General features: G+C 42.0%; 2 protein-coding genes across 2 annotated transcripts; both read right to left on the minus strand.

Moving 5' to 3' along the window:
• Nucleotides 1-10,147: 10,147 nt before the first annotated feature.
• cnot4a (CCR4-NOT transcription complex, subunit 4a) lies at nucleotides 10,148-19,672 on the minus strand. The gene is given in 14 exon segments (XM_069695194.1): nucleotides 10,148-12,145; nucleotides 12,937-13,170; nucleotides 13,445-13,945; nucleotides 14,295-14,345; nucleotides 14,348-14,549; nucleotides 14,657-14,714; nucleotides 14,816-15,022; nucleotides 15,123-15,247; nucleotides 15,327-15,452; nucleotides 15,743-15,844; nucleotides 16,267-16,353; nucleotides 16,489-16,686; nucleotides 17,002-17,224; nucleotides 19,434-19,672. Coding segments are annotated over 13 exon segments (2,397 nt in total). The 5' UTR covers nucleotides 17,176-17,224; nucleotides 19,434-19,672; the 3' UTR covers nucleotides 10,148-11,813.
• Nucleotides 19,673-19,895: 223 nt separating this feature from the next.
• Nucleotides 19,896-26,451, minus strand: LOC138619029 (uncharacterized). The gene is made up of 19 exons (XM_069695195.1): nucleotides 26,361-26,451; nucleotides 25,613-25,714; nucleotides 25,404-25,518; nucleotides 25,131-25,305; nucleotides 24,878-24,989; nucleotides 24,400-24,506; nucleotides 24,107-24,233; nucleotides 23,803-23,923; nucleotides 23,547-23,632; nucleotides 23,242-23,378; nucleotides 23,084-23,143; nucleotides 22,930-22,993; nucleotides 22,730-22,824; nucleotides 22,506-22,634; nucleotides 21,575-21,689; nucleotides 21,343-21,480; nucleotides 20,994-21,160; nucleotides 20,819-20,901; nucleotides 19,896-20,645 (listed from the first exon to the last, which is right to left on the minus strand). The coding sequence occupies exons 2-19, from the start codon at nucleotides 25,692-25,694 to the stop codon at nucleotides 20,444-20,446; spliced, it is 2,115 nt and encodes a 704-aa protein (XP_069551296.1). The 5' UTR covers nucleotides 25,695-25,714; nucleotides 26,361-26,451; the 3' UTR covers nucleotides 19,896-20,443.
• Nucleotides 26,452-26,847: the final 396 nt, after the last annotated feature.

Below are 26,847 nucleotides of genomic sequence, written 5' to 3' on the forward strand. Positions count from 1 at the left end.
ATTCTATAGAAGTACAAATGCCCATCACGATCACCTAAAGCCCACAGAGACAACTCGGACAGACAAATATTCAGTTTAAAGTAAAGACATGAAGTTGAAACGAGACAGTTTAGTTCTGCTTGAAAATGTAATTCAAAATATGAAATTTGTATGAAAGATATTTAATGGGTAATTTTTGCTCGACTAATCGACTAATTCCCTCACGGAAAAAACAAAAGTTTCCCATGTTTTCCACATTGAACATGTGCTCACATGTATGACATGTTTAGCACACGTTGCAACATATGATAACATGGGGGAAAACACGTTTTCACAAGGGAATCTACACCATGAAAATGTTCAAAAACCTCATGTTTCCCATGAGCCAAATACATGTTTCACATGTGCACAATCACACGTGTCATGTGTGCACATGTGATCACGATTCATGTGGTTTTCCTGTAAGGGTTGTCTCAGACTCTATGAGGTACACTGACTTTAAATTTTGCTTTCCATTTACTTAAATTACAACCTTTTCAAGCTTACTTTAAAGCATGTTGTTTCTAAGTGTGTGATTTTAACAACCTGTCATTAAAAAAAAAAAAAAAAAAAAAACATGACGAAGAGAAGAGGTCTTAAACACATACAGCTGTCGAGGGCAGTGACCTCAAAACAGCAGACAAACACACTCTGTGTTAGGAAGGCAAGGCGAGTGATGAGGCTGAAATGAAAGGGTGCAGCTTTTGGGGTGTGAAAATGATTCATTCTCACTTCTGTCCTCTGATGAAGCTGAACATTGGACAGCAGCGGCATCGTGGTGAATGCTGCAGCTCATCTGTCTCTGTCCATCTGTCTCTCTCTTGGTGTTTGTGTCCCTCTCAGTTTCTCTGTCTGTGTTTGCTGTATGGTGACCTGAACAGAAGTGAGCCTCTTCCCTCTTCCTCTGCATTGCCCTCAGGAAATGCAGCACTCCTCACTCTGCAGGCAGCAGCAGTAAGGGTGGGGTGAGCTGGCGCTGGTCCCACTCTTCTTGCACATACAGTACACTCTCCTCTCCCCTCTCTCTCTCTCCATCTGTCTGCCTTTGTCTCTCACTCTCCCTCCTTCATTCTCCCTCTCCTGAGTGCTGCTGAGCCCCACTGGACTGGAAGAACAGAAAGCAGAAGAGGAGCTCAGTCACCGCAGAGGATTTCACACCACTTTTGTTGGGTTACGTGTCTCTGAGTCACTTAGATAAACATACATAGGTTTTCAAAGGACATGAGGAGCATCTTTTGCTGTTTACATTTTCAGGTTCATTTCCTTCCACGTCCTCCGTACCTATTTGTAGTGCCAGTTTGTTTCCTTTTAACCCGTTCACATCTCCTTCTTATTTCCCCGGAGGAAGCTTTAAAACCCGCATGTTCAGGTCAACGTCTGAGCAGATTGCTGTAGGAACTGAAGGAGCGACTGCTGGAAACACAAAGAGACAAAGCCTGTCTCCTCATCCTCTAATTCTGCAGCTCTCTCTGAACTCAAAGGAGTTCTTGCATTATTGAGATGGAAATGGGTTGCCAGAAGCGGGAATGTTTGTGAGAAAAAGTCAGTCTCTTAAGGCTTCCTCAGTCTGCCTGCAGCATCGAGCTACAAGCCCGCTGGTTCCTCCTGAAGTCATTCAATGAGTCACAAACACACAGTTTCATTTCTAAACAACAAAAAAAAGCTAAATATATTCCAATTTTTTTTCAGGTAAGACTGTTTTTTTTTCAGCAAGAATTACAAACAGGAGTAAAGTGTATATTTGTTTGGGAGTATTTGTGTCTTTCCACTTCCTGGCTGATGTTTGTTTAAAGTCTCAGGTCAACAAAGGTACACAGATGTCAGGCTCCACATGCAAATGAGAAACATGTAATTGAAACTGCCGTGGTTTCAGCCACTGTCCTGGTAATCCCTGATCAGCTTGTTGGACTAATTGAAGTGCTGTCGGTTAGTGATGCAGTAGGGCTCTATTGGGCTTAAGCCCCTCCCCCCGTCCTCTCCTCGAACACTTTACAACTGCCCGAGCACGCCTCTTTGAATTGAAAAGTTATTAGTCAGCTGTTCTTATCAAAAGAATGAAGGCTTACAGCCACGCCTGCATGCAAATGTACTGTGGCTGCGTGTGCTCATTACCTCGCTGCCTCTGTCTTTCATTGTTTCTTACACACACACACACACACACACACACACACACACACACACACGCACGCACACACACGCGCGTGCACACAAACGATGGACGATTTGCCTGAGTCAGGCTTCTTGATATTCCCTGATTGATTTCTTTGAAGACCGACACTCATCCTATATCCCGTGTACATAAATGCCATGCCATTCCTGTTTATGTCATTCAAAATGTTTCTCAAGGGCCTTTTCCTTGTGGCCCAATCAGCTGTGCACGCACAGTATCGTATGATTACGCTATATCAAATCACAAGTGTCCTCTGGTGTTGACTTTATAGCCCTGTAAAACCAAATCACTGAGCACAGACGTCCCCTCTAACAGCCTCAAAGAGGTTCTGAATGTTAACAGTGTTCAAAATAGCTTTGACAGCATTATTGGATCTCCCATACTTGAACCAAAGCCCTTGGGCATCCCACCCCTCCCACCCCTACCACCTCCAGGTCCAAGCCCACCAGCCCCTCTTACACCCCCCCCCCCGCCCCCCCTTCCCGGTCCCCGAGGACCTCTCTCTGGCCCACTTCCTCTTTGCATTACCTCCATCAGACCAGGCTGCTGACACACTTGTTTAATAATTAAGAGCATGTTCATAATTTCCTCATCCTTGTGGAAGTCCACAAATGCTCTCTGTGAAACTCAGGCCAGTTAAATGTGCCTCTTTACTTCGGGCCACTGACAGCCCTACATCTCTGCAGCGATACAGAAGATACAGTGAAAGTGGTGGCAGATATAGAAGAAAGTTCCCTTTGAATTACCCACCAATCTCATTATGTATGAGTTTATCCAGTTTCCATTGATGGATTCTCTCCTCATGCAGTGCGGTGTCCGCCATGACAATGGGCCTCAGGAAGAATATACGACTGAATACATCAAGAATAAACAAGCTTGTGTCCCCATATAATGATCCGTTTATAAACTAAGGAAGTTAATATTTACCACTCTAAGTTCAGCGTGTTAACATTTGCCAACTAGCACTTAACATAAAGTACATCTGAGGCTGACGGGAATGTTATTAGTTCTGCATGTCATAAAAAAGACTCAAATTTCCCTGAGGGGAACACAAATATTAGCGTGCCAGCATTTGTTGAGACATCTCACTCAAAATCATAAAGGTAAAACTCATCATCATGGTGGCCTGTATGAAAGGTCAAGGAGGAGGGGGGGGGTCACCTAGGTCATGAGGATTCATACTCTGGGAGTCATCAATGTCAGTACGAAATTTCACAGCAATCAATCCAACAGTGGTAGAGATATTTCAGTCTGGACCAACTGGACATTAGCATGGCTGGAAAAAAACAAAAACAAAAAACAGTTCAGTTATTTAAAGTTTTTAAAACCAAATTAGAATGAAATACTTGCTATTATAAACGAGTTCTTTCTGCCTCCCTCCAAGCGTTAGCAGAATCTGTTATGAATGCTCCCAGTCTGGATGTGTCCTTGTGGTATCAGGCGATGTGGATCTCAGTTTACATGCTTCTCCTGCCCACTGTGCAGTGTCAGCGTGCTTGTCTGGGGAAGAAAATTCAAAACTTTACATCAATGAAACTGCCGCTGTGACCTTCCTGCTTCAATTACATCACCGCACGCAGCTCAAGGAGGCTGGCAAATACAAAACCGCGAAAGGATATCACTGTGAAGCTGGTGGGCCCCTGCTGAGATACACACAACCTGAGCACGGTTTGTGGGTGCTGACTGGAGGCCGAGCCGCCGACAAAGGTCACTGAAATGCTGGAAAGGGTGTTTAGTTGTTGATACTTTCAGGGTCACTGGTGGATTTTGTTGTTGTTGTTGTTGTTGTTTAAAGGAGTCATTCAAAAGTTTTGGGATTGAGCTTGTTAACCTTTTTTTTTTTTTTCTTCCAATAGTTGGATGAGAAAACTGACACCACTCTAATAATAAATAACGATAACACATTTATTTGAATAGTACTTTTCTAAACTCCAGTTACAAAGTGCCTCACATAAAATAAGCCATTAGAACAAAACAAGTGAATTCTAACAAGCCTTAACAATACAACACCCAACAACACAATGATCGTAGAAAACAACCAGAAAAACAAACTAAAACAGGGTATAAAAGAAATAAGAGTTGATCACTAAAATCAAGTAAAATCAACAAAGGCTCTCCGATATAAGTGTGTTTCAAAAAGAGATTTAAAAGATGTCACGGACTCTGCAGACCTTTATTTCCTCAGGCAGCTCATTCCATAACTTGGGGGCTCTGACTGAAAATGCTTCGTCACCCTTAGTTTTAAGACGTGTCTCCGGAACAGATACAAGTTTTTTGTCTGAGGATCTCAGACTTCGGGCAGGCTCGTATGGAACAATCAGCTCAGCTAAATAGGAGGGAGAGAGACCATGAAGCGTCTTAAAAGTCAACAGTAAAATCTTAAAAATCAATTCTAAAACATACCGGGAGCCGGTGCAAGGAGGCTGAAACTCGCGTGACGTGGTCCCTTTTCCTGGTTTTAGTTAAAAGTCTGGCAGCTGAGTTCTGTACAGTTTGAAGTGGACTGATGAGTTTTCGATTGAGGCAGGTGAAGAGGCTGTTGCAGTAGTCTTTGCACGAGGAGGAGAAGAAGGCATGTATAATGGTCTCAGCATCATGAAATGTTAAAATAGGACGGATTTTGGAGATATTTCTGTCAACTAACACGGTGCATTTTGTTTCAGTAATATGTATAAAAGCTGAGGTGTAAATAAAATCAGTATGTTGTGATTTCACGGAGGTTATGTGCTGAACTATTTCTTGGCTCGACGCAGTGACTTTGTGGAGTGAGGATGACAGGAAGACTAAAGTCGTGACGTTTACTTCAGCTCTCTCAGGTTGTGTCTCAAATTGTGCACTTACGTACGAACACTTACTATTCGGAGTGCGTTCACGCGGTCTGGTGTGGAACGATGCAGTGCACTACGAGATGGTGTACTCAAAACGGTGACAGAAAAAATAAGAAACTCTTCACCAACAACGGTCATCATTATGGCTACGTAGCAGGAAGGGAGGGACCACCGAGCGTTAGCTGTTTCCCTGTTTCCAGTTTTTAAGCTGAGCTAACCAACTGTTGGCTACAGCTTTTAATATTTATTGAACGGACAAGAAAGTGGTATCAATTGATATACTGTACATAAGAAAACATATTTCCCAAAATGTCAGACTACTCCTTTAAATATAATAGATGCAGTCACCTCCACCACTGCCCTTGCAGACCGGTTTCATTTAATTGACTGGACATTGTGTGCCAAAATGAAAAAGTTCATCATCATTCACAACACACTTCTGTACTCTAGTGATCTGATATTGCTCAAACTTCTCAAACCTTTTACTTTTTAAAAGAGATCTTAACCTTGTATTGTGTCCTTCTGATGTTCAGATTAAACTCCTGAACTCTCTTGAAACACCCCAAAGACACAAATAATCAGACGTGTGTGGGAGCGTCATCGTCTTCCTGAGGTTACAGGAGAGGACACGGAGACTCTGTTGGACATAAACCAGCGCAACATACAGACCCCTGGACAGCAGAGCCATTACATACTGTACGATGATGGAGGAGCATGTCCGTTTTCCTGGCCAGGACACATTAAGTGGACTGCTGGTGGAATTTACAGTAAAGGCTGGTGCTTGTCGGTTGAGAGCTGTGCACACTGCAAGAAATATCCTCCTTATTGAACTGTTCAAATCAGTAGAGTCTCCTCTGAATGTGCTAATAAAAAACTGAATGCTTACTGACTGTCTGTTCAATGAAATGAAAGAGTTTTGTCATGTTTCATAAGATGCCTAATTGTCTTTGGAAAATGTAAATATTACACTCTGCTGAGAGGTGCAAATAAACTTTTCTGCTCTGGTTTTTACTGTTTTAAATGGGCTTGCAACTCAGTTCTTTTTTTTTTAAATATATATATCGATTAATTTTGCCAATAATTGTTTTGATTGATCCATTAAAATCACGATTTTACAAAGATGATAGTTCATGTTTTGTCCAAAAGTCGAATATATTCAATGTACAATGATGTAAAACTGAGAAAGCTGGAAAATTCTTACATTAGATGCTGAAACCAGAGAAAGATTTCAGTTTTTCTCTTAAAAATTGACCACAATAGTTGTCGGTTAATTTTCTGCTGACCAACTAATTCATGAACTGAAATAAAACATTTTTTGCTCAGTCTGATATGAGAATAAATCACTTGTCAAAATGGTCATTTTTTGCAGCGCAGGCAGCTCCACTGGTGAGAAGGCCTGTCAAAGGCTGACAAATGGAGAGAGTGCTTTCTGCTGAGAGCGGTCCCTGCAGGTTTTCCATGCAAGCATCCAGCCCAGGGCCAAGAAATCATATATATACATCATCACCCATCATAATGTTGTCATGAAAACCACGTAACTGAAATCGCAAGTTTAGATTGTCCTCTTGTCTAACACGCATGTAGGTTTGGAAGTTCAATATCGCTGATACACCTAAAAAAAAAAAAAAATCTCTGTCAGCTAAGACGGAGAAAAACAAGATCGCAGTTTGGTTAAAGCAAACCTGCAAGGTCAGTCCCCATCAAATTAACTGATGGAAATATTCATGCCGCCATATTTCAGGATTTGGCTGGAGCACAATCACGGGGTCAGACCTGTGCATGTCTGTTACTGAGTGATGATGTCATCATTGGTTGACTGAATACCGTGACTGGTCTGTATCTATTTCAAATTACAGGCCTTCTTTTTTTTTATTTCATATATGGTCCTGTCACTAGATTTTGACTAGGCTTGATTTTAGTGGGAGATTGACTGGCGGATCTGTGCGGCCTCTGCAGTACAGCAGATGTTGTACTGGACCGTTTTGGTTCAATGGGAGCTGAGTCAGAAGGCAACCTTTGAATTACACAGCTGATCTATATGACCCTCTTATGACCCTTTTTTTCCATCCCCATCACCATCATAATACGTTTTGCGCAGCCCCTTTAGAACATAACATGCATCTTCTACTTCTTCTACAGTTTCCTATAATGTGTTGCATGGTATTTGGAAGGATATCTGTGCCGCTCTCAGTCTATGACTCTGCTTCTTATGTGGTAGGGGGTCCATTGTCTTATTATCCGCCCATGCCTTACAGTACAGACAACTCACTCTTAACGGCGGCCACTGCGGCGACTGTGCCCTCTGCACATGCACTCCTTCTGCAGCTGCAGTCCTCAAGGAAAGCAAGGCTTCAGCAGTTTAACAGACCGAGCCCCCGCAGAGGAGAGGTCTGTGCAAGGGGGAAGAATCAGGGCTTTTTCTGCTTTATCCTGATCTCACGCCTGACCGAAAGCAAATGCCTTTAATTTGACATATTTTCAAGGACAATTTAAAGTCACAGCTTTGTCCCAACACTGTAAAATATCTCAACATTGGTGGGTTTTTTTTTTTTTTTAGTTTAAATAATCATAATTCAGTGATACTTTTTGATCCAGGTGTTTGCACTATGCGACTAAAAAGTGAATTACTTCTGACCTCTTCTGCTTCATCATTCGTCCTCACTCCCAAGTGCTACTCCATCCCCCTTATGATAATGAGCATGAATATGCAGTTTCAGCAAAACAAGCAAATCAATAAACTAATCATTATGTCTGGCATGCTTTTTAGGCAGTTTCTGTGCCAGTCTTGTTCCCGTTGGAGCAGATAAAAAAAACAAAACAAAAAAAAAAACACCCAAACGATGAAGTTATTTTCTGTAGTGGTAGAAACTGAACAGATGCTATTCTTGAATACGTCAGGCATGCATCATCATAAAGATCCCTCCGTTCTGTTTCAGTGCAGCGACGCCTGCATGAGTGTTTGTTGGTCCGGGAACACTCACAGCAAAGCTCCCCCCCCCTCCCCCTGTGTGTTGCTGCTGACTCATTGTCACAGGCCCTGAATCTGCTGCCTGCCTGCATTATTTACACACTCACCTTCCTCTGCTGATGCCTCCTCAGCACCTGGAGCCCGAAACCATCCCGGGGTGTGTCTTTTCAGGCACACGTCCAGTTACGCAAGGACCACGGATGAGACCACCAGTCCATCAATCTGTTAGTCGGATGACAGAAAAAGAATCATCCACTATTTTGGTAACTGAACAATCGTTTCAGTGAAAAATCAGTTCTGATAAAATCACTTAACATGTAAATAGACAGGGTTTTAGTTACAATTCAAAAAAAATTATACTGTATTTACTGTATGCATATATATATATGAGTGCCTTTGTAATTTATTCTTGTACTTTGGGACAGCTGAGCACGTGGGGTACAGGCAGTATGGCAAAAATCCTGTGGTTGCGGATGTGAAGGTTTGCTGCTTAACCACACCTATTTATCATTAATTAGCTGTGCAGAAACATATAATCGATGCATTCTAACACAGTATGATGTAGCCGTAAGCAGATCAGGGCTCGTTAATGAATTTGTTAACAACTGAATCCTCTCTATGGGCAGCCATTAAGTGACTACACCAACGTCAATGCACTAAAAAGACAATAAAGTAAAGCTAATAGAAGTTTCTTCAAAGGAGAAGTTAAAATTGTTAATACTGTACAAACTGTAGTTCAACCCATGCTAAAGTTTTAAGGCCGACGTTGGTAGGGAAATCTACCAATATATATTCATACGTCAGCACAAAGTATTTTTTGCATTTATTTATTTTCTTTATGGAATAATCAATTAAAAAAAAAAAAAAAATTTAAAAATAATTTAATTTTTTTTTCTCCACTGATTCACGCAGGACCAGACGACGATCTTCGCCCTAATGTGGCGAGCAGTAGTGTCGGTTTGCTGCAGTCTGACGATGCTCCTGAAACTCCTGCAACAGTCCCATCGTTGGTGGATATGATTCCTTGACAGCCCACAAACAAAGAAACAAATACCATTACTGTTTATGGCAGAGGAAACAGAAACTGCTCAAAACTTCTGAAAATTAAAGATGTTTGATACTCACTGGAAACCGAATTTAATGCTTCTGGGATCTTTTCAAGAAAAACAATCTTCATACAAATCTCTTGGATTAAAAACAACTTGACATTTGTTTGTGTAAAAATAAACTTTTGACCATTTTCTTTCAAACTTAGTTTGATATTTCAATACTGGCATTTCTTGTGAATTGTTGGGACACACACACCAAAACTCATATTTGCAAAAACCTAATACAGGGTGATGTATTGGTCTAATTTATTTCCACATTGGAGTGTGGTCTAAACAGCTTCTTTTATTATAATTATTATTTTTTTTTTTTGGGGGGGGAGGCTGAAGGTAGAGGTAACACCTTGGCCCCTGGGAAACAGATTTATTCCCACAATTAATCAAAAAGGAAAACAATCTGAAAATTAAATGATAAGGATACATTTTTTTTAGTTCAACTCACACGTCTGGTCTCCCACACAAATGATATTAATAGTAAATAATATATAAAGAGGCAGCAGAGCGAGTTAACCAACTGCACAAATAGCAGAGCCACTACGTGAGTATCGACTGTTCTCCTCCTCTCTGCTGCAGGTATCTGCTGCTGCATTGACCGGGACAGTGCAAAGACCTGCAAACTGAAGGACAGCGGGTTCGTGCACATGCTCTGCTCCCAGCAGCACTTCTCCACTGACAAGACAAACGCATGGCACTGAAAGATGGGATTGAGGATCATTCTTATCCGCGTTGAGTTATTTGATATGCACGGCAAACGCTTCTTCTTTTTTTTTTTTTTTTTCTTTTAGTGGGAAAAACGGCGTCTGCAAAATTGTTGTGTCGGTGTCATTCCGTGTCACCTTGTGTGCTCGACTGAAGTTTGACTGCAGAGCTTAGTCACTGACAGAAAGTGATCTGCCCCCTAGTGGAAGACATTAGAATGAGAAACGAGGAGGATTCATGGTGAGCTCCCTGATAGCACTGTGGCATTTATGTACAGTATGGTAGTGAGAACTTAAAAAGTTTGATTGTCTGAATCGGGGTGGTGCGAACACAACAGCAGACAAACACCAGCTTTGAGTTTTCAGTTTTATTTAAGGTTCATTTTTCCAGACCTGCAGAGGACAGTTCACTTCCTTTAGGCGCCTCTAATTTGTTTATTTTTTTTCCTCGCAACATCATGTTAAAACCCATTGTATGACTGTGTTGGTTTCTCCTGGATGACTTTGTTCATTTTGTGAATACTGTTACATAGGGAACAGCAGGAGTGGGGGGGGGGGGGTTGGGGAAGGGGAGGGGAAAGGGAGGGAGGGGGGTTAAGAGAGAGAGAAAGAGAGAGAGAGAGAGAGCGAACACGGATCAGAATTAAGACTTCAAAAAGAAAAAAAAGGCGGTGGTCGGAGAGGCTGAGAGCTCCTTAAAATCACTACTACAGTACTTGGTATCGTCTTGCAGCACCTTCCTTTTGTGACACAAACTCACATACAGTTGCCGAAGTCACATACAATATTGCATATTTTTCAGCGGTCATCGACGCTCCCCTTCCAATCACTCCCAACTCCTTTCGCTCATCTGTCCATGTTAAGGCCTCGTTTAAGCCCTCGTGGGTCGAACAAAGGGAGCCGTTCAACCCTTTTACTACCCCTCATTAGTACTTTTGACGTATCCTCATCCATCTAGTCATTGTCCTGTCACCGTGGTGGCTGTCCATGTTAGGGCTAGCTATTGTAGGTACCACACAGTGGCACTGTGAGTAAGAGTCTAACCCTAGTGCTCAGGATGTGTGCCACTATCTCCCACTGCCCTGGCTCCCTGCGGTTAGGCAGTGCTCTATCCTCTGATACAGAGGTTCAGCAAAATTTTTCCCTCCGGCAGGATGGGGCCAGTGGGAGCCCCCCACCAAAGAGAACGTGAGCCAAGTGGCCTCTTTTAAGAAGGCCATTTGTGTCCCTACCTAACAGGGAGCCCATGCATAGCCTGTGCCCTCAACTCCCCAGCGTCATCTGCATTCACTCTCTACTAACCGAATCTCAGCTTCCTTTTGTTGTTTTTGATAACCCACTCTTAAAAAAAAAAAAAAAAAAAAAAAAAAGCGAAGTGCCGCCCCCCCCCTCGCTCTCTCTCTGTCCCGCGCCGTGCCTTATTCACAACACAGCTGTAAGGGTTAACTGTTTCACAGTCTCCTGTTAAAATGGGGAGGATGAGGGTCTTTGGGGCAAAGCTTCAAAGAGCAGATTCACAGCTTGCTTCATTCCTCGAACACTAATCATGACTTCAACTTTCAAAAACACAAATGTTGTTTCATGCTTAATCATTAGTTACTTTTAAGAAGACCTCACTTAAGCTAATTTGTTTCTTTGCCAGTTTGTGGAGTTAACTCTTGTGTCACCACTGGGCGCTCGATGCTATACTGATTCTTGTGCTCTCCATTAACTTTAAGCTACACAATGAATCCCATGTTACGCCCAGAACTAGGTCTAAGGAGTGGTGATGGCAGCAGACAAAGGGTACTGATAACTTGTGCGCCACAAACAAAAACAGAAACAAGTTAGGCCTTCGTAGTAGACAAAAAGGAAGGAGGAAGAGAAAAAGAAGAAAGCATGTTTGTTACTTTGTTAATTTTTCATACTCTGCAGATTGGTGTGTATTGCGTTGGGGAGGGGGGAAGGGGGGGGGGAGCGGGGTACAGGATGAATAGGTATAAAGTGGTAGTGGGGGAATGGATGGGTGTCTGCTGTAGTCTGTGTTCAGTGGCGGTCCACAGCGGCACTCTGTAGCAGCTCTGTGGCGGGCTGTCCCGGGGGTCTGAAGGCGGTCTGGAAGCCTGGGGGAGGGGAGTGGAACTGGCTGGCGGGGTTGGCTGTGGGAGGGGGGGGCAGGTAGGGAGCCCAGCCGCCGGCGGCTCTGTGGTGGAGGGGGAGGTGGGCGTCGAGGAGGCCGCTGTGGAGGGGCTGGGGAGTGGGCACCGCCGAACTGGCAGGTCCGTCCATCTCTGTGAGCGCCTGCAGGGACTTGAGCCAGTGTGGTGGGTTGTCGTCCTGGAGACAGTCTAAACTGCTGCCTGCTGAGGCCGGGATGCCTGCAGGAGGGAGGGAGGGTGAAACGGGCGGGGTGGGGTGGGGTCACAAGAGAGATGTGTGATGACAAAAATACAAGAGAGACTCTCTTACAACAAAACTTCAGTGAAGCTAATCGTTAGGCCTTTTTAGAAGCAGACTTTTCAAAAAACATATTCAGTGTTTGTTTCTGCTGAAGTACTCGGTGTGTATTGCATGGGGAGCATCCAACGAGCCGCGGGGACATTCGAGGAATGATGAAAAACAAAAAACAAACATAACTTCAGTTTCAGGGTTTTCGAGACAAAAAGGTGACGAACGACAGCCGTCTTTGGAAGCGTGGTTCACATTAACACACGTTTCATCCACAACTGGTAAAACACCTCCTCTATCTGCTTCCTTTTGACGTAACAACTGGAAAGGTTTTCACACAAATGAGGCTGCAACTAACAGTTATTTTCATTACCGCTTGATCTGTTCATGACCTTTTGGTTAATTTTAAGTTTTAAGACAGTCCTTGTCTATTGTTATTATTATTATTATTGGAGACTGAATATTGTTGGGGTTTTAATAGTACACTGTACATAAAAGCAATTTGAAGACATCAAGTTGGACTATAATTGCAATTATTTTCTCTTTTCTGATGTTTTTACTGACCGAGCAATTGATTGACAATCATCAATAAAGAGATAACACTTATTTTCAGTGTGAATTAAGTGTACCATGACAGAAAACCAGAAGCTGAAATCAGCAAGCATTTTGAATTTTTGCTGGATGAAGATGTTAATTTGTTACTGCTGGATTGGTTTTCTACCTGTAATGATAGCAGGGTCCATCCAACTGGCTGTGCCGTCCCAGCTCAGGCTGTGTGAGATGCCTGCCGGCCCTGGCGGCCCACCGATGTGGTTAACACTGTTGGAGGATGAGGAGGATGAAGAGGAAGAGGAGTTTGGGAGGCCCCCGAAGTTGATATTGATGTTGGGGAGGAGAGCTCTCAGGCCGTCCTGCCACTCTTTCACATTTAAGCCGTCTATAGAGCCACTGTTTTCTGCAGGAGAGCAGAGGAAAACACGTGCGTCAGTTCCTCAGGTGTTCAGATCACAGACTAGTGGTCAACGGCAGAACTGCATCTACAGGCATTTTTGATCCGTCTGTACAAATCAATAGCAGCTAATCAAAACCCGTATCATGATGCTCCGTGGCAGTGTACACACGCTGTAATATTGAATGACTTCATTATGTGGCACATCTAATCTCTGTTTTAACATGCACTGCTTCCACAGGACACAGAAAGGTGCCACGGAGACCCGGCTGTCTGGTACCTGAGATTGGGATCCCTCCCAGCCCTGTGTTGTGCTGAGGGGGCAGATTCAGGTCCAGGAAATTACTGTGTGAGGCAGCACTGGCTGAGTGGTTCAAGTGTGTGAGGTTATTTCGTGTCGGGACGCCCATCCAGGGGTGTCTGGCGGCTGGCTGCTGCTGACTGGCCTGGCTGTTGTGACTGCCGGGGAAACTGAAGGAGCTGTAGATGGCCCTGTGGTGGAGCTGGGGGAGGCGTGGCAGACCACTGGGGAAGTGGTGGGAGGCGCTGGGGTTCGGGTTGGAGGGCAGCAGGCTGGGACCGTGGCTGCTTCCCTGGGTCAGAGGCCCTGGGGACGAAGGGCTCTGATCCTGCACTGACAGCTCCTTCTCTATCAGGTCGGCCAAAGCCTTGCGGGTAACGTCGAAGGGATCAAAGCCCAGGTCGTCATCCTGCTGCTTGCTGGACGAGCCAAAGCCAAAGGCGGCCTGCCAGTCTGTGGAGGAAGACACTGGTATTGTGTCTGTGAGGAGGGGAGGAAAAAAAAGATAAGTACTGGAGCTTCACAACTCTTTGAAATCCATTAACTAAAAACTACAAAATTTGTAAATGGAACAAAGTTTTCATACACTTTTAACTTGGGCAGCTCTTTTCATAGATTAGTCTGCAAGTTCTGTTTACATTTTTGGCACTTTTCTAGTTATTATTTATATCTTCTGCAGCAGTGTGCATAATACAAATGTTCCAAATAAAGCAGCTGCAGATCAACATATGGCATATGTGACTTGGTGGCATCACAGTTTATAAAACACAATTCAATAGGTGTTTGAAGGTCAAACAAAATGAAATCTAAAGTCAAATCTTCACGATACCTGATGTGAAGAGGCTCTGTGGTTCGGGGGTCATGGGCCAGTCAGAACTGCCGCGGGGGAGTTTGGGAAGGGGGGCAGGCCGGCAGGGAGAGGGTTAGGATGTCTGAAGTTACTGTTGTCTGAAAAGAGTGACTGTGACTCTGCCGCCGCGCCCTCGAAGGGAGAACGGGCTGTGAGGTCTGACATGCTGATGGGCACCACCAGACTGGGCTTGGTTAACCCCGGGGGAGGGGAGGGGGAGTCACTGTTGGGTATCTACAAGAGAAGAGAAGAACAAATGTTTATGAGACTTTCACAGACTGGATTCATCTTGATTTCATTTGAACCAAACTAACTCCGCAGGTTGGTTAAGGTTGTTTTACCTGTTGTAAAGTCTCTCCATTTACCATACTGATTGACTCTGGAGGTTTGTCGCTGGGACTGCAGGTAGAAAATGTACAGATACTTCAACAGAAAATACAGATTGTAGAAAATACACACAATTAGTTTCTTGAAGAAAGCGTAGCTTGTTTTCGTTTTACCTGTTACTGTCGCAGTTGGAGGAGAAGGGGGACAAGGCAGTACGCTGGCCAGGACCCAGCTCTGTTTCTAGCCCATCTGAAGCATTAACTTCTTGGTCTAGATAGTCTAGCAGCGGAGGGGACTTCCGGTCTTCTGAAAGCCCGTTGGCCAGTTTGTTATGTCCTGACAGTGTTGGCCACCCATCTTTACCATTGCTATTGTTGGTTCTGTTACAAAGCAGGAGGAAAATCAAACGTTCAAACTGTGATTAAGCTCCACTGTGGAAGTAAAAATATGAACAACAGAACAAAAGAACGCAAAAACCACCTCTGTGTGGAGTTGGATTTACTCTTTGACTTCTCTGTTCCACATGCTGGGGGTTGTAGAAAGCTTGGGTTAATTTTATAGAGGTCTTGGAGGAGTTTCTGCTCATACTCTTGATGTTTCCCCGCCTAAAAAAAAAGACGTCATGAATCAATATGAAGCCTTTAACCAAAACCAATTCTTTTTTCATTGTAAGAGAGATTTTACCTGCATCTCCTCTTTAGTAAAGCTAGCTGCTTCATCCCCCAACTCATGTAGATACATACAATCAGGTTTGGGACACTGCATACTTTTAAGGAAGTAACTGCAGTACTTTGTTGTGCCTAAAGAAGCCTGTAAGAGAAGGACAGAAATAGAAGCTTTCAGAAAATGATGAGAAAATTTGTACAAAAGAATCAAGATTCATTTTCAAGGGCTTTTTGATTTCCTCGGTTTAATCCTACAGATTCTACTTTGTTTTATATCGTGATGTTTGTATCTGATCAACAGCAGGGAACAGGAATAAAAATAAACAATCAATTTATCCCATTTCTGCAAATAAAGCATGGAATCATAACTATTTACAAGATCAACACTTAAGGCATAAATAAAAATTAACAAAATGATTGTTGTTAACTTCTCACCTTGAGTGTTCTGCCATCAACGACCACATTGTTCACACACTGTATTGCTCTTAGAGCATCTTCAGAGCGGATGTAAGTGACATAAGCGCTGGCGCTAGGCCCCTGAAACAACAGATAATTAAAGTAAACATACAAGTCAAATAGATCTACTGTAGCTGGGTAATTACTTGTACAAGCTCTCTATTGCGTCGGACAATTACTTTCATTAATCATTTATTACATGTTTAGTAACTGATTGCATGTTTGATAATTTGTGAACGTTTTAATGAAAGATATTAAAAATATCTTTCAAGAAGTGCATTATTTATTTTTGTAAGTAAAAAAGAAAAATTCATAATGCAGAAAATATATGTAACTGATGTCCTGGCATTTACTAAGAAAGCAAATAAATCTTGTTTGTTGGGATATGAAACTGCAGGAAACTCCTGGCAATGGATAACTGACAAATGGTTCATCAATTAAAAAAAAACAACAACACAATATTAAGTTCTTTTAGTATTCATAAACTAAACCACCCGTCTCACCTGTGAACCTGCATAAGATGTGCTATTGTTGATTACCACTTTATGGATTTTCCCAAACCTCCCGAAATACTCTGGTCGTTTTAGGACCTGTGGGTAAAATACGAAAGGAGAATAAATGTTATGAAGTTTTGGGTAAATTATGAGGCCTTGCAGACACTATTACGCTCCAGTGTCACAGGTAGCATAAGTCACCGAGCTCGTTAGTGGTGACATTGTCCTCACCTCCGGGTCGGCGAGTCGCTGCGAGAGCCCCACCACAAACACCAGGTTTCTCTGGACCACTCGGACACTGGCCAGATGCTTGCGGTTTTCTGTCACCTTCTGCTTCTTCTCGTTCTGTTTCTGCTTCTTTTCATTCTTTATCCTTTGGATCTCCTCCTGTGACAGAGGCTTGTACACAGCAGGGTCCTCTGGGTACGGCTGTTAAGAACGGAGATATCCACCGTGTCAAAAAGTGCCCCCCCCCCTACTCTAAATGATCTGCCGTTACAAAGGACAGTGTGTAACTGACAACTTTAGTTGTCAATGTGGTTGATCAGCAGGCTTCACTCGCCAAACTGCAGGGACTGAAAAATGTGAAACTGTAAATTATAATGAACTCAAACCAGATCATTTAAAGGGGGGGTGGATGGAAAGATAATTCTGTTCTAATATTAGCATTTTAACACTTAGCATCAGCATCTCTGCCCTCCTGACGAATGTTTGTGTATCACATCCATCCCGTCTTCGCCTCACCTTTCTGCAGGCGGGGCAGAGGCCATTCTCATCTGTGCGGATGCGGTGCCAACAGAAGCGGCAGATCTGGTAGCCACAGGTGCAGGGAAAGAAGTTGACGTCATCAATCTCCAGTGGCTCCATGCACAGAGGGCACTCCATGGGGTCGTCCTTCATTTCAGGGCTGTGGGACATCCTATGGCGCAGCAAGGGTGAGTACTGAAGCTGGTCACAGAGCACAGGGCTACGAAAACATACAAAAGCTGAGTGTAAAAGCTCCATTCAGAACCAAGTGGAAATAAACAAACAAAACTCGTCGCCTCCACACGTACTTAATAGCAGGATGCTTTAGGCTCAGGAAATAACTTTTCTGACCACTAAGGCCGCAATATCAGACACCGAACACACCAAAATCAAAGTATATAAATATCTTTTGTTCAAAGTTGTACCTGTTCATCAGCGGAGGAAGCACTGCAATTAGTTGCCAGTGTATTCGGTCCACCTAGCATCTTTAATGAAGATTATAATGGTTTATTTTTAATGACATCTTTTATAGGCTAGGATTTAAAAGCTGTGTTTCTTCTGAGGAGACTGTAGTTTGTGGTGCAGTTGAATTGCACTGTGCTGCACACAGAGCTGTTTCTAACATTTTGACCAACAAAGGTAGATTAGATATCAGAAATCATTCTCAGCACATTTTCAAGATGAAAAAAAAAAAAGATCCCTGGAACATTCATCAGCTCGTATTTTACTTATTAATCCATCATTTGAACCATTTTTTACAAAACTAAAGTTACAAATGTAATGTTGTATTGTCACTTAGATGACTGTTCATCCTAACGTTTTATTTAAGTATTTATGATATCTTTTTATAGCAAAAAAATAAATAAATACCATGACAAGATTGCCAGAATAGGTGCAGGTTTCTCTTTTTTTGTTATTAGTGGCTCTGATTTGGCATTTGAAATGTTAAAAGCACATACATTAAGTGTGCATATTTGATGGTTTTGTTAATCCTCCAGAACAGTATACCTTATATTTTTGAGTTGAGGACAACTGGTTGAACAAATTAAGGCTATCTGAATGTGTCATCTCGGGCTCTGGGGAACCTGTGATTGATCTCACCTTGAAAAGATGATCATAGGAGAGACATGAGGAAAAACTCAACCATCACGGAGGTAGGGTTGGTTTAGGGCCGGATGAAATATTGATATTTCATTCTACCTGGACACGACACCACATATGTTGTCTTTTCCTGGTTTTAAATGCTGGAATAAAAAAAAAAAAAAAAAAAAACCCTCACGATGTGAATATTTTTTGTAAAATGCACCAATACTCATCCCTATGGTATCTTTCAAAATCGATATCAAAGTATTTCTTCAAAACAAATATTGTGATAAATTGACTATGTCCCCTCTCGCCCATCCACCAGATCCGGTGCCAGTCTTTGTGTTGTGGTTGCATTAGTCCTCGCTAAGGTGTGCCATCGACTGATGATTTTGTTCATCTTTAAAAAATAAATAAAACACACACACACACAAACCAGGATCTGAACACAAGAAGTGAAGACGAGCTGCGGACTCCTGTCGGTATTTGACACGTCATGATGGACGTTAAAGAGGGAAAATACAACAAAGCGCGTTTATTTACAAACGAAACGCGGTGAAACGGCAACCTGCTTCTCCTGTAGACACCACAGCTGGAAAACTCAGTGACACACACAAAAAAAAAAAAAAAAAAAAAAAACCCGATTAAAAAAAAAAAAAAAAAAAAAAAAAAAAAAAAAAAAAAAGCCGACTGAGTCAAACGAGAAACACCAAACATTTATAATAGATAATAAACTGTCGCGTGTAAGAGGAGGACGGACGTGACGATCACCGTGAACATGTAACTTTATCTGCTCGTAACGTTGACATGTTATCTGACCGGCGCGGAGCTACGAGCTAACGTGAGCTAACGTTAGCACGTCTCCTCCGGACCGCTGCGAGTTTAACCGCAAACAAAACAACACAAACACACAAACAACACGTGAATGTTCACTTCGTGCTGACGTCCGGGGGGCGATTTAAAACAAAGTGACGCGACGGTTTTCTGCCGCTTTTCTTTTTTTTTTTTTTAATTTTTTTTTTTAGAAAAGTGACAGCTCGAAGCTGCTGGAGGAGATGCTAACCGCGGCTAGCAATGCTAACAGCAGCCGGAGCGGCCTGCGCGGCGGAAGCTAGCAGCGAGTTTTTTTTGGGGGGTCGGCGCTTTGTAAACAAACCTGCTTGACGGCGTGACGAGCGCACGGACAGCGATCCGGACACCTCGGGGGGGGGATCAAACCAATAAAACCGGGAGAAGGAAAAAAAAGCCGCAGCGGTTCTTTTCTCTTTTTTTTGACGGGACACAAACCGGAGGATGGACCCGGGCTAGCCCGGCTAGCGGCGCGGCTAGCGTTAGCGCTTACTTACCGAGGTAGTGACCGGACCGGGCGGCGGGGCTCCGCGAGACAGACGTGTCTGAAATGGCAAAGAAATCTACGAGCGGTCACCTAAGATAACAGTAGTTGTGTTGTTCCGTTGTAATTAAAAGGCTGTAAAGATGTTTTGCCCCTTTTTCTTTTCTTGGTATTGTGGAGACAATTTACGCTCAGACCACCATCTTAGCTAGCATTATAGTAGGGAGGAGGGATCGGGGCAAGTACTCGGAGCCACTGAGTCTGCGCAGAAGGGACAGATGCTTTCTGGGAAATCGCGTTTTTGCGTGTGTGTGTGTGTGTGTGTGTGTGTGCGCGCCTTCATACCGCTACGTCACTACGTTTCAGAAATACATAGATATTACTCCAATGTGTTGGGAAAACTCAGTTTGTTATTATTTTGTAGATTAAAAAAGCACGAATGACTTTTTTCCCCCCTTTTTTTTAAAATTAATTATACCACAGTGTAGACAGTAGTAATAATTGCTCCAGACTGACAACAAACTTCAAATGATTGATTAAATAATGCATCAAAAATAAACATCCAATAATGAAATAATAATAGCGATAAAAGACAACTGTATTGAAGTACTTGTTGATAATAGTTTACTGCTTTCTATGCCACCCAAATACACATTTAAATAGACTATACTTAATTTAATGTGCAATGTGTGCATTTTTAAGTTGTAAAATGACTACCGCTTTTAAAATGTCATGTTCCTTGTTAAAAAAAAATATATCTCTAGAAATTAAAACATCTTAGATTTTATAATCATGCATAATTTATTTGCAAGGATTTGCAATCATGAAACAACATTTCGGGCAGAGTTACACCTATGTAGAGCCTATGTATTTTGGCAAGATATCAATTGTTATAGAACAATATAAAATGATCAAAATTGGATTTAAGATTTTGAAAACGTGACACCTTCTCACTCAGTCACAATATTCCACACTGTTTACACAAAAATCGTGTTACAAATATTGGAAAATCGAACACACATTTTAATTTGAATCTATCCACATAAAGACTGGTTGGGACCAGTTCTGATTCTGGACTTTGTTGGGATCCACAGAGTCTAAGGTGAGTATTGGGGCGATGGGGTGCTGTGATGCCAGAGACATCCTTGCAGCATGGAGCCCCATCCGAACACAGCTGTCTGTGTCTTTCCCCTGGAGAATCCCTGCCATTAGGGCACCTGCAAGACTGCAAACAGATTGACAATGTGTGTCTTTGGCTTGAGTATTTAGTTATGATTTGCTGTATAAGAGAAACAGGCCATAGAAAAGTACAGTGAATGAAATTGTAGTGGAAGAAGTTTGGAAAATGATATTAAGAGGGAAGCATTCAATAGGAAAGAGAAAGTAAAGTTTTAGCACCTATCTCCTGCTCCTGACACATTCATTGTCTCCTCTGGAGTCACAGTCAATGTCGGGTAGTGGAGAGCACAAAGCTGCCCCTTCTGCAAATGCAAGTGCAGCAAAAGACATTTTCACTTTTACTGTTATAGTAATCATCACTGTCACTCTCAGTTTACGTAAAGACAGCCCTTACCCTCTTCTGTTTTTTTGGCTTCAGGTTGACTGTCCCTGCATCGTGTTCTCCGCACAGCAACACACCATTCGCACCAAGAGTCACCACCAGACAGTGAAGATGCTCCAGAAGGGGGCGTGAGAGAGCCACAGCAATACACAGCATTTCATCGAGAGTGCTGGGAAGCTCTGCACAACATAAAACCTCACCCTTAGCCATTATCACACTATTAGCATTCTTCACAAGAACTCTAGGCGTAGCAACTGTGGCTGTGAATTCGTCTTTGATAGCATGAACAAGTAAAAAAACAAAACAAGAAGTAGGCTAAGTCTACAGTTGAACCACTAAATCCTAGTAAAAGAACAGATACCTGCAGGTGTTTCAACACCCAGTGTTTTATTCATGATGCACAACTCTGCCAGGTTTGGGGAGGAATAGGACAGAGACTTCCAGGCATCTGAAAGGAAAGGCTTACAAGCCTTTTCTATATCCGTGGGTTCATACCAAACTGTTACACACATGGATAGCATTGCATTAAAATCAATGAAAGCCTCTGTCAACAATCAGTTATTATAATTTACTGACCATCTCTTCATGCTTACCATTTATGTTGTGCTTTTTGGCAACAGAACACACATAGTTAATGGTGGAGACGGGGATGTTTCCATCGAGACACACAAGAGTGGCCGATGAAAGCGACTTTTCAAACTGTGACACCTATAAAAAAATGCAAAGACAGAATGAAGAGTTTATTTCATAGCTCCTTTCAAAAGAACAGGTGCACAAAAAAATACAATGACATGAAAAAGTCCAATAGGAGTTCTGAAATGATCCAACAAGATAGAAAGCAGATGAGGTCAGCAACCAAACATTATTGCCATTACCAATGAATCACACATTCAAAAAAACACATTTCCAACTTTCCTAAAGCTCAAACTGACATTTTAAAATGTAAATCATGTCCACAGACTTGGAGCAACAATAGAATTGTTGTTGGACTGATTGTCAGATCTGAGGAGTCTCAGTAAGGAATACAACATGAACAAAATCAGAAATGTGTAGCAGAGACAAACCATTAGTGACTTTCACCACCAGAATATTTAACTAAATTTAAATAAATATGGATTTAATGTAACACAGCCCAGACTGGCGACATAAGTTAACAATTGTTTAGATGATAGAAGTTAGTACCATATCATAGTAGAGAGAAGAAAACTACATTATTTCATGTCACATGAGCACAAACACATATTATGTGCTTTGTCACTATGACTCGGCTCTTGCCTTCTTAATTTATTATCATTATCTGTAGATGTTTTTTGTTTGTGCACACCATGAAACCTGAGAGGGGATTGTGGATGTTTCCCACCACAGTACAAATTAGTATGGTAACTCAATCGTTTTAGCAGAATACAATAAATTGTTTGGCAAATTATGGTTTGAAATGACAAAAGGATCACAATTTTACACGGTGTGGACGCCAAATCCTAGACTAGTCTGACTAAAAACAAACAGTCTGTCAGTGGAACTTACATATTGCTCTGTGATTTGCTGATGAACGTCCATGTCCCCCAATCCGATACTCAGTTCTCCACTCTCAGTGATGACGGCACAGTAAGTTGCTGTGCTTTGCTCTTCTATTCTGGCCACACCACTTGTGTTCTTACAAAAACATGAAAAAAAATGCGTTTTTGCATGTCTGAGCAACTAGATTTGAACATGTGCTTCGTAATGACCAACTGTTGATGTTCACGTACCATGTGTTTACAATAGTTGAACACTGCATCACTGTTTGAATCAGCTCCTGTAGCTGAGATGAGCAGCGGTCTGTGGCCTAATCTACTCAGAGAGTCTTGAAGGAAAGCATGACAGAAATGAGTGAAAGACAATCTGATTGAAACTACTGATGAAAACGTGCTTGTACATAATCAGATGGAAAAAAAACAAAAAAAATAACCAGCGATGTTTCGTCCTACACCGCCAAATGACTGACAGACACTTCCTGTGTTTGTCTGTCCAAACTGAAAGAGATGATAAGTATTCTCAGAAGTCAATCTGCTTCATCTTGTTCTGCAGTATTGTGGATACATTTTGTTGTAAATTAAACTCACACGAAGCCTTTTTGTTTTTCCTTTGGCAATGAAATCGACGTTTATTCCTCCTATGACAACCTGCAACAGAACACCATCATACGTGCTCTTTTGTATCAATATTTGACTGTATTTCAGCATTTGCAAAAAAATAATCCATCATATTTGTTCGTACTCACAATATCTGATTCTGAGTCCCTTGAGAGTTTTCCAGGAAGATGAGTTTTGCTTTTTAATGTTTTCTCATTCATCTGTTTTGATAGTGCACAGGCTATCTGGCTGCCAACTTTAGCATTGTTATGAATTAGAGCAATGTCTTGAAACGTGAGGTGTTAAGGACAGTCTAGCTGTAACATATTGATGGTCAAAAGTCATCAACAGCGCACCTCAGAGACCACTGCCATCTTCCTTGTGCCTTTTCACTGATTGACATAATCATCTTCACTGTACAACTTCTCAATAATTCATGTTTATAGAAGGATACTGGCCTGAAGGGACTTTCCTCGAGTCAGCTCATTGACATTTTGAAGAATAAATGGTGTCACATCTCTTCCTGTGACACCTGTATCACTGGGGAAATCAAAAAGTGAACAGAAAGGGATAATCAGACATCCAGACAGAAATTTTCCGCTGATGTCACCGATCGAGTATCTCTGAACCAAAACTGCCAGGTGAGAAAGCAACATGAAGACAGAAAAAAAACAGAAACAAAAAAACAATACCACAGAGACTTTGTGTACCTTGCCTCTGTCAGTGCAGCCTGTATAGCTTCTTCTATCTGCTGTCCTGCTGCTGCGTGCTCCTCTGGGATGGGCACCGCTAACAGAACACCGCTTTGGAGACCCAGCGACAAAGTGCTTGCTGCATGACACGAAAACAGACTAATAACAAAAACTATCAAGACAACCCTGTTGTACAGTATATATACTGACTTAAAAATATTTTGTACCAAGCATACTATTTGCTTAGATCTGAACTTGGCAAAATTAAGTGATGATTAGCAGTGAGTCTTATGTTAAGGCTAAAGAAAAAATGTTGACATACCAATGAGTTTCGCAGCCTCTTCAGGGTTACAGACGTGGTACGCAGAAGTGAATCCACTTTCTGGAGAGAAGAAGGCTGGAAAATTGTTTGAGGCTCCATAAGTGGCTACACAGACACCCTGTGTCTCCTAATCAGATAAAATAACACGTAATCAATGGTATGTACATTTTAGTTTAAGTCACGCATTTCAACCAATAAGATCCATTGAATGCTCATACTTATTTAACAAGCTGAAGAATAGAGTTTAATCTGTTACTGTAGCTTTTGTGGAAAAACGATGTAAGTATTCTTACAAGGAACTCCAGTGTGCGACCGATGTCCAGAATAGACTTTACCCCAGCAGAGACAACAGCAATGGGAGTCCTTCCAAGCTCTGTCAGATCTGCACTGATGTCCAGACCTGGAAGGAAAAATCTCTTAGTCAGAGTGGTAAATAATGGTAAACCCTTCACATAATTATTAAAGTCTCCAAATAAAGAGTTATCATGATATCAACTTATTCTTTTTTAATATACCAAGACAATCTGGTAAACTTTTAGTGTCCTTACACATGGAGACAATCTGTCACCAGATGGGTTGTTTTTTACCCACCAGGTGCTCGGCACCCTCATTTTAGTTCATAGTCTTCTTCCTTAGTCATCATATCCAACTTGTATTGAATAGACCCACCTAATTACATATTTGTTTACTCCTAGAAAGGCTCTTTGAGAAAAGATATAAAGTCAGTCAGTTTTTGTATCAGTGTGTGTAACAAGGTGTGAAAGAGCTCACTGTTCTCTCCGTCTCTGTGAACTCCTCCGATGCCCCCGGTCACAAAAACTGGGATCCCAGCTCGGTGTGCTGCAATCATAGTGGCTGACACTGTTGTTCCTCCAGAGAGGCTCTGACAAAACAACAAACCCATACAGGATTGCATGTATAACACCACAATAATGCAGCTCAGGTAAGTGGGTGAGACCCTGTCATCACACCAACATTCATGTCAGACAGACATCATTTTGAGATCAAACTGTTGCAGTCTCACTTTGCTGATGACATAGGGCAGATCACGTCGTGACACCTTCAGGGAGCTCTTGCACTGGGCGAGGTGGTCGAGCTCCTCTGACGACAGTCCAACATGAACTTCACCATCAATCACGGCAACTGTGGCAGGAGTGGCTCCTTCAGCTCGCACAATGGCTTCCACCTCCTTTGCTGTCCTGAATGAAAACAACATTCATGCTCATTATGATTTGTTAGAACAAATATTAAAGTTTGGTTTCAGAGTTTGTTAACATTTGAGGGTCATTCACGGTACCTTAGGTTGAGAGGATAGGGCATGCCATGGGTGATAATAGTGCTCTCAAGTGCAACCACTGGTTTGTTTTCTGCCAACGCTTGCGACACAGATGGGTGAACTCTGAAGAGGCTATCTGAAAGAAAAAGCAACATTATTATCATCAATCTGCTCTGAACTGTGTAAAATATTTAATGGAAGAGGTACGAATAACGAGATGGTGCATTTACCCTTTTTGCCCAGTGTGCTCTGATAAGTTGTAACTCCTCTCCTCAGGATGAGGGCAGAAGGTCTCTTCAGGATCCTCATCATGTTCAGATTTTGAGGGAAACCTTGATAACATGAAGAAACTTTAGTAAAGAAAGCAGTGTCAGCTGATCATCTTCTGACAATCAACTTGAGTAAATCAATTGTTTTTCACTGTTGCAACCCGATACTGATTCTGATCTACAAGATCAATCAGAGTCTTCCCCCGTCCACTATTTTCTCCCAAGCAAGAGAAGGTAGTTATTAAAAAAAACTACTTACTACTAAAACTTCTTAATCATTGAATAGTTTGTTGGTAATGCTGACTAAACAGAGAATGTCGGCTTTGAGAGAAATTTAAATTAAATGTATAAAGGGTTAAACACTAAAATGCTGATAAAAAAAAAAAAAAAAAAAACCTCCACAGACAACATCTAACACCTCTGCAAGTCCCTTTCGAAGCATCCATTCAAACATTACAACTACACAACATAAAATTACTATAAGGACATCACAACGACTCAATCAAAGCTGAAACCTCACAGCCCTTCAAAATGAAATACAAACCCTAATGTTCAAAATGGACTATAGGATTGTTCCTGCTACAGCATACACTTTTATTTGGTGGGTATGTGAATGTCTAATTTAGATTCTGTGGAGACAAACGAAGCTTTATTTAAAAAAAAGAAAAAAAAAGAAGCTTATTAAAATTAAAATAAGGAACAACTTTACCTCAGGTTCTTGAAGGAAAAATCATATGGGCTCCCAACTTGTATCACACCCCTGCAGTGTGTTTTCTGCCACTGAAAGGCACAAGTTCTATTCAGCCATTGTGAGGGTTTTCTTTGCTCCAGTTAGTTGGGGCAAATTCCCACCACCCTCTCCCCTTTTTGGGGCCATGCACTCTCACAAATTGACACCCAAATTCCAGAGCAGGGGTCTCTTATTTTCCTCCTACTTCACTGCATTTACGTAAAGACTGTTAGCTGCCATGTATTACAATGTCAGCAATGTGTTTTATCCAACAATAAGCAAAAAGCCAAACATTTTAGTCAATACTGTAAAACTCACTTTATAAGTCTGTAAAGACTGCCTTTATTATAAAATCTAATGAATACTTGAGAGAAATAGAGACGTTGTTCGTCAATACAAACAAACAGATACACTTAAAACAGAAAAATCTGAAAACTCGTCTAAAACAAAAGCCGTTAGAAAGTCT

Source organism: Brachyistius frenatus, unplaced genomic scaffold (assembly GCF_029030835.1).
Source record: "Brachyistius frenatus isolate BFR_SWC_R1_liver_20210118 unplaced genomic scaffold, ASM2903083v1 Contig_19, whole genome shotgun sequence".
Lineage (NCBI taxonomy): Eukaryota > Metazoa > Chordata > Actinopteri > Embiotocidae > Brachyistius > Brachyistius frenatus.

What these genes read in the sequence shown, in the direction of transcription:
- LOC138619029 (XM_069695195.1), bottom strand. Translation starts at nt 25,694, where the DNA reads ATGATGAGGATCCTGAAGAGACCTTCTGCCCTCATCCTGAGGAGAGGA. An exon ending in AGCAAATCACAGAGCAATAT is followed by an intron (nt 21,690 to 22,505) that starts GTAAGTTCCACT and finishes ATTTTTTTATAG; the next exon opens with GTGTCACAGTTTGAAAAGTC. An exon ending in AGCCAAAAAAACAGAAGAGG is followed by an intron (nt 20,902 to 20,993) that starts GTAAGGGCTGTC and finishes TTGCATTTGCAG; the next exon opens with AAGGGGCAGCTTTGTGCTCT.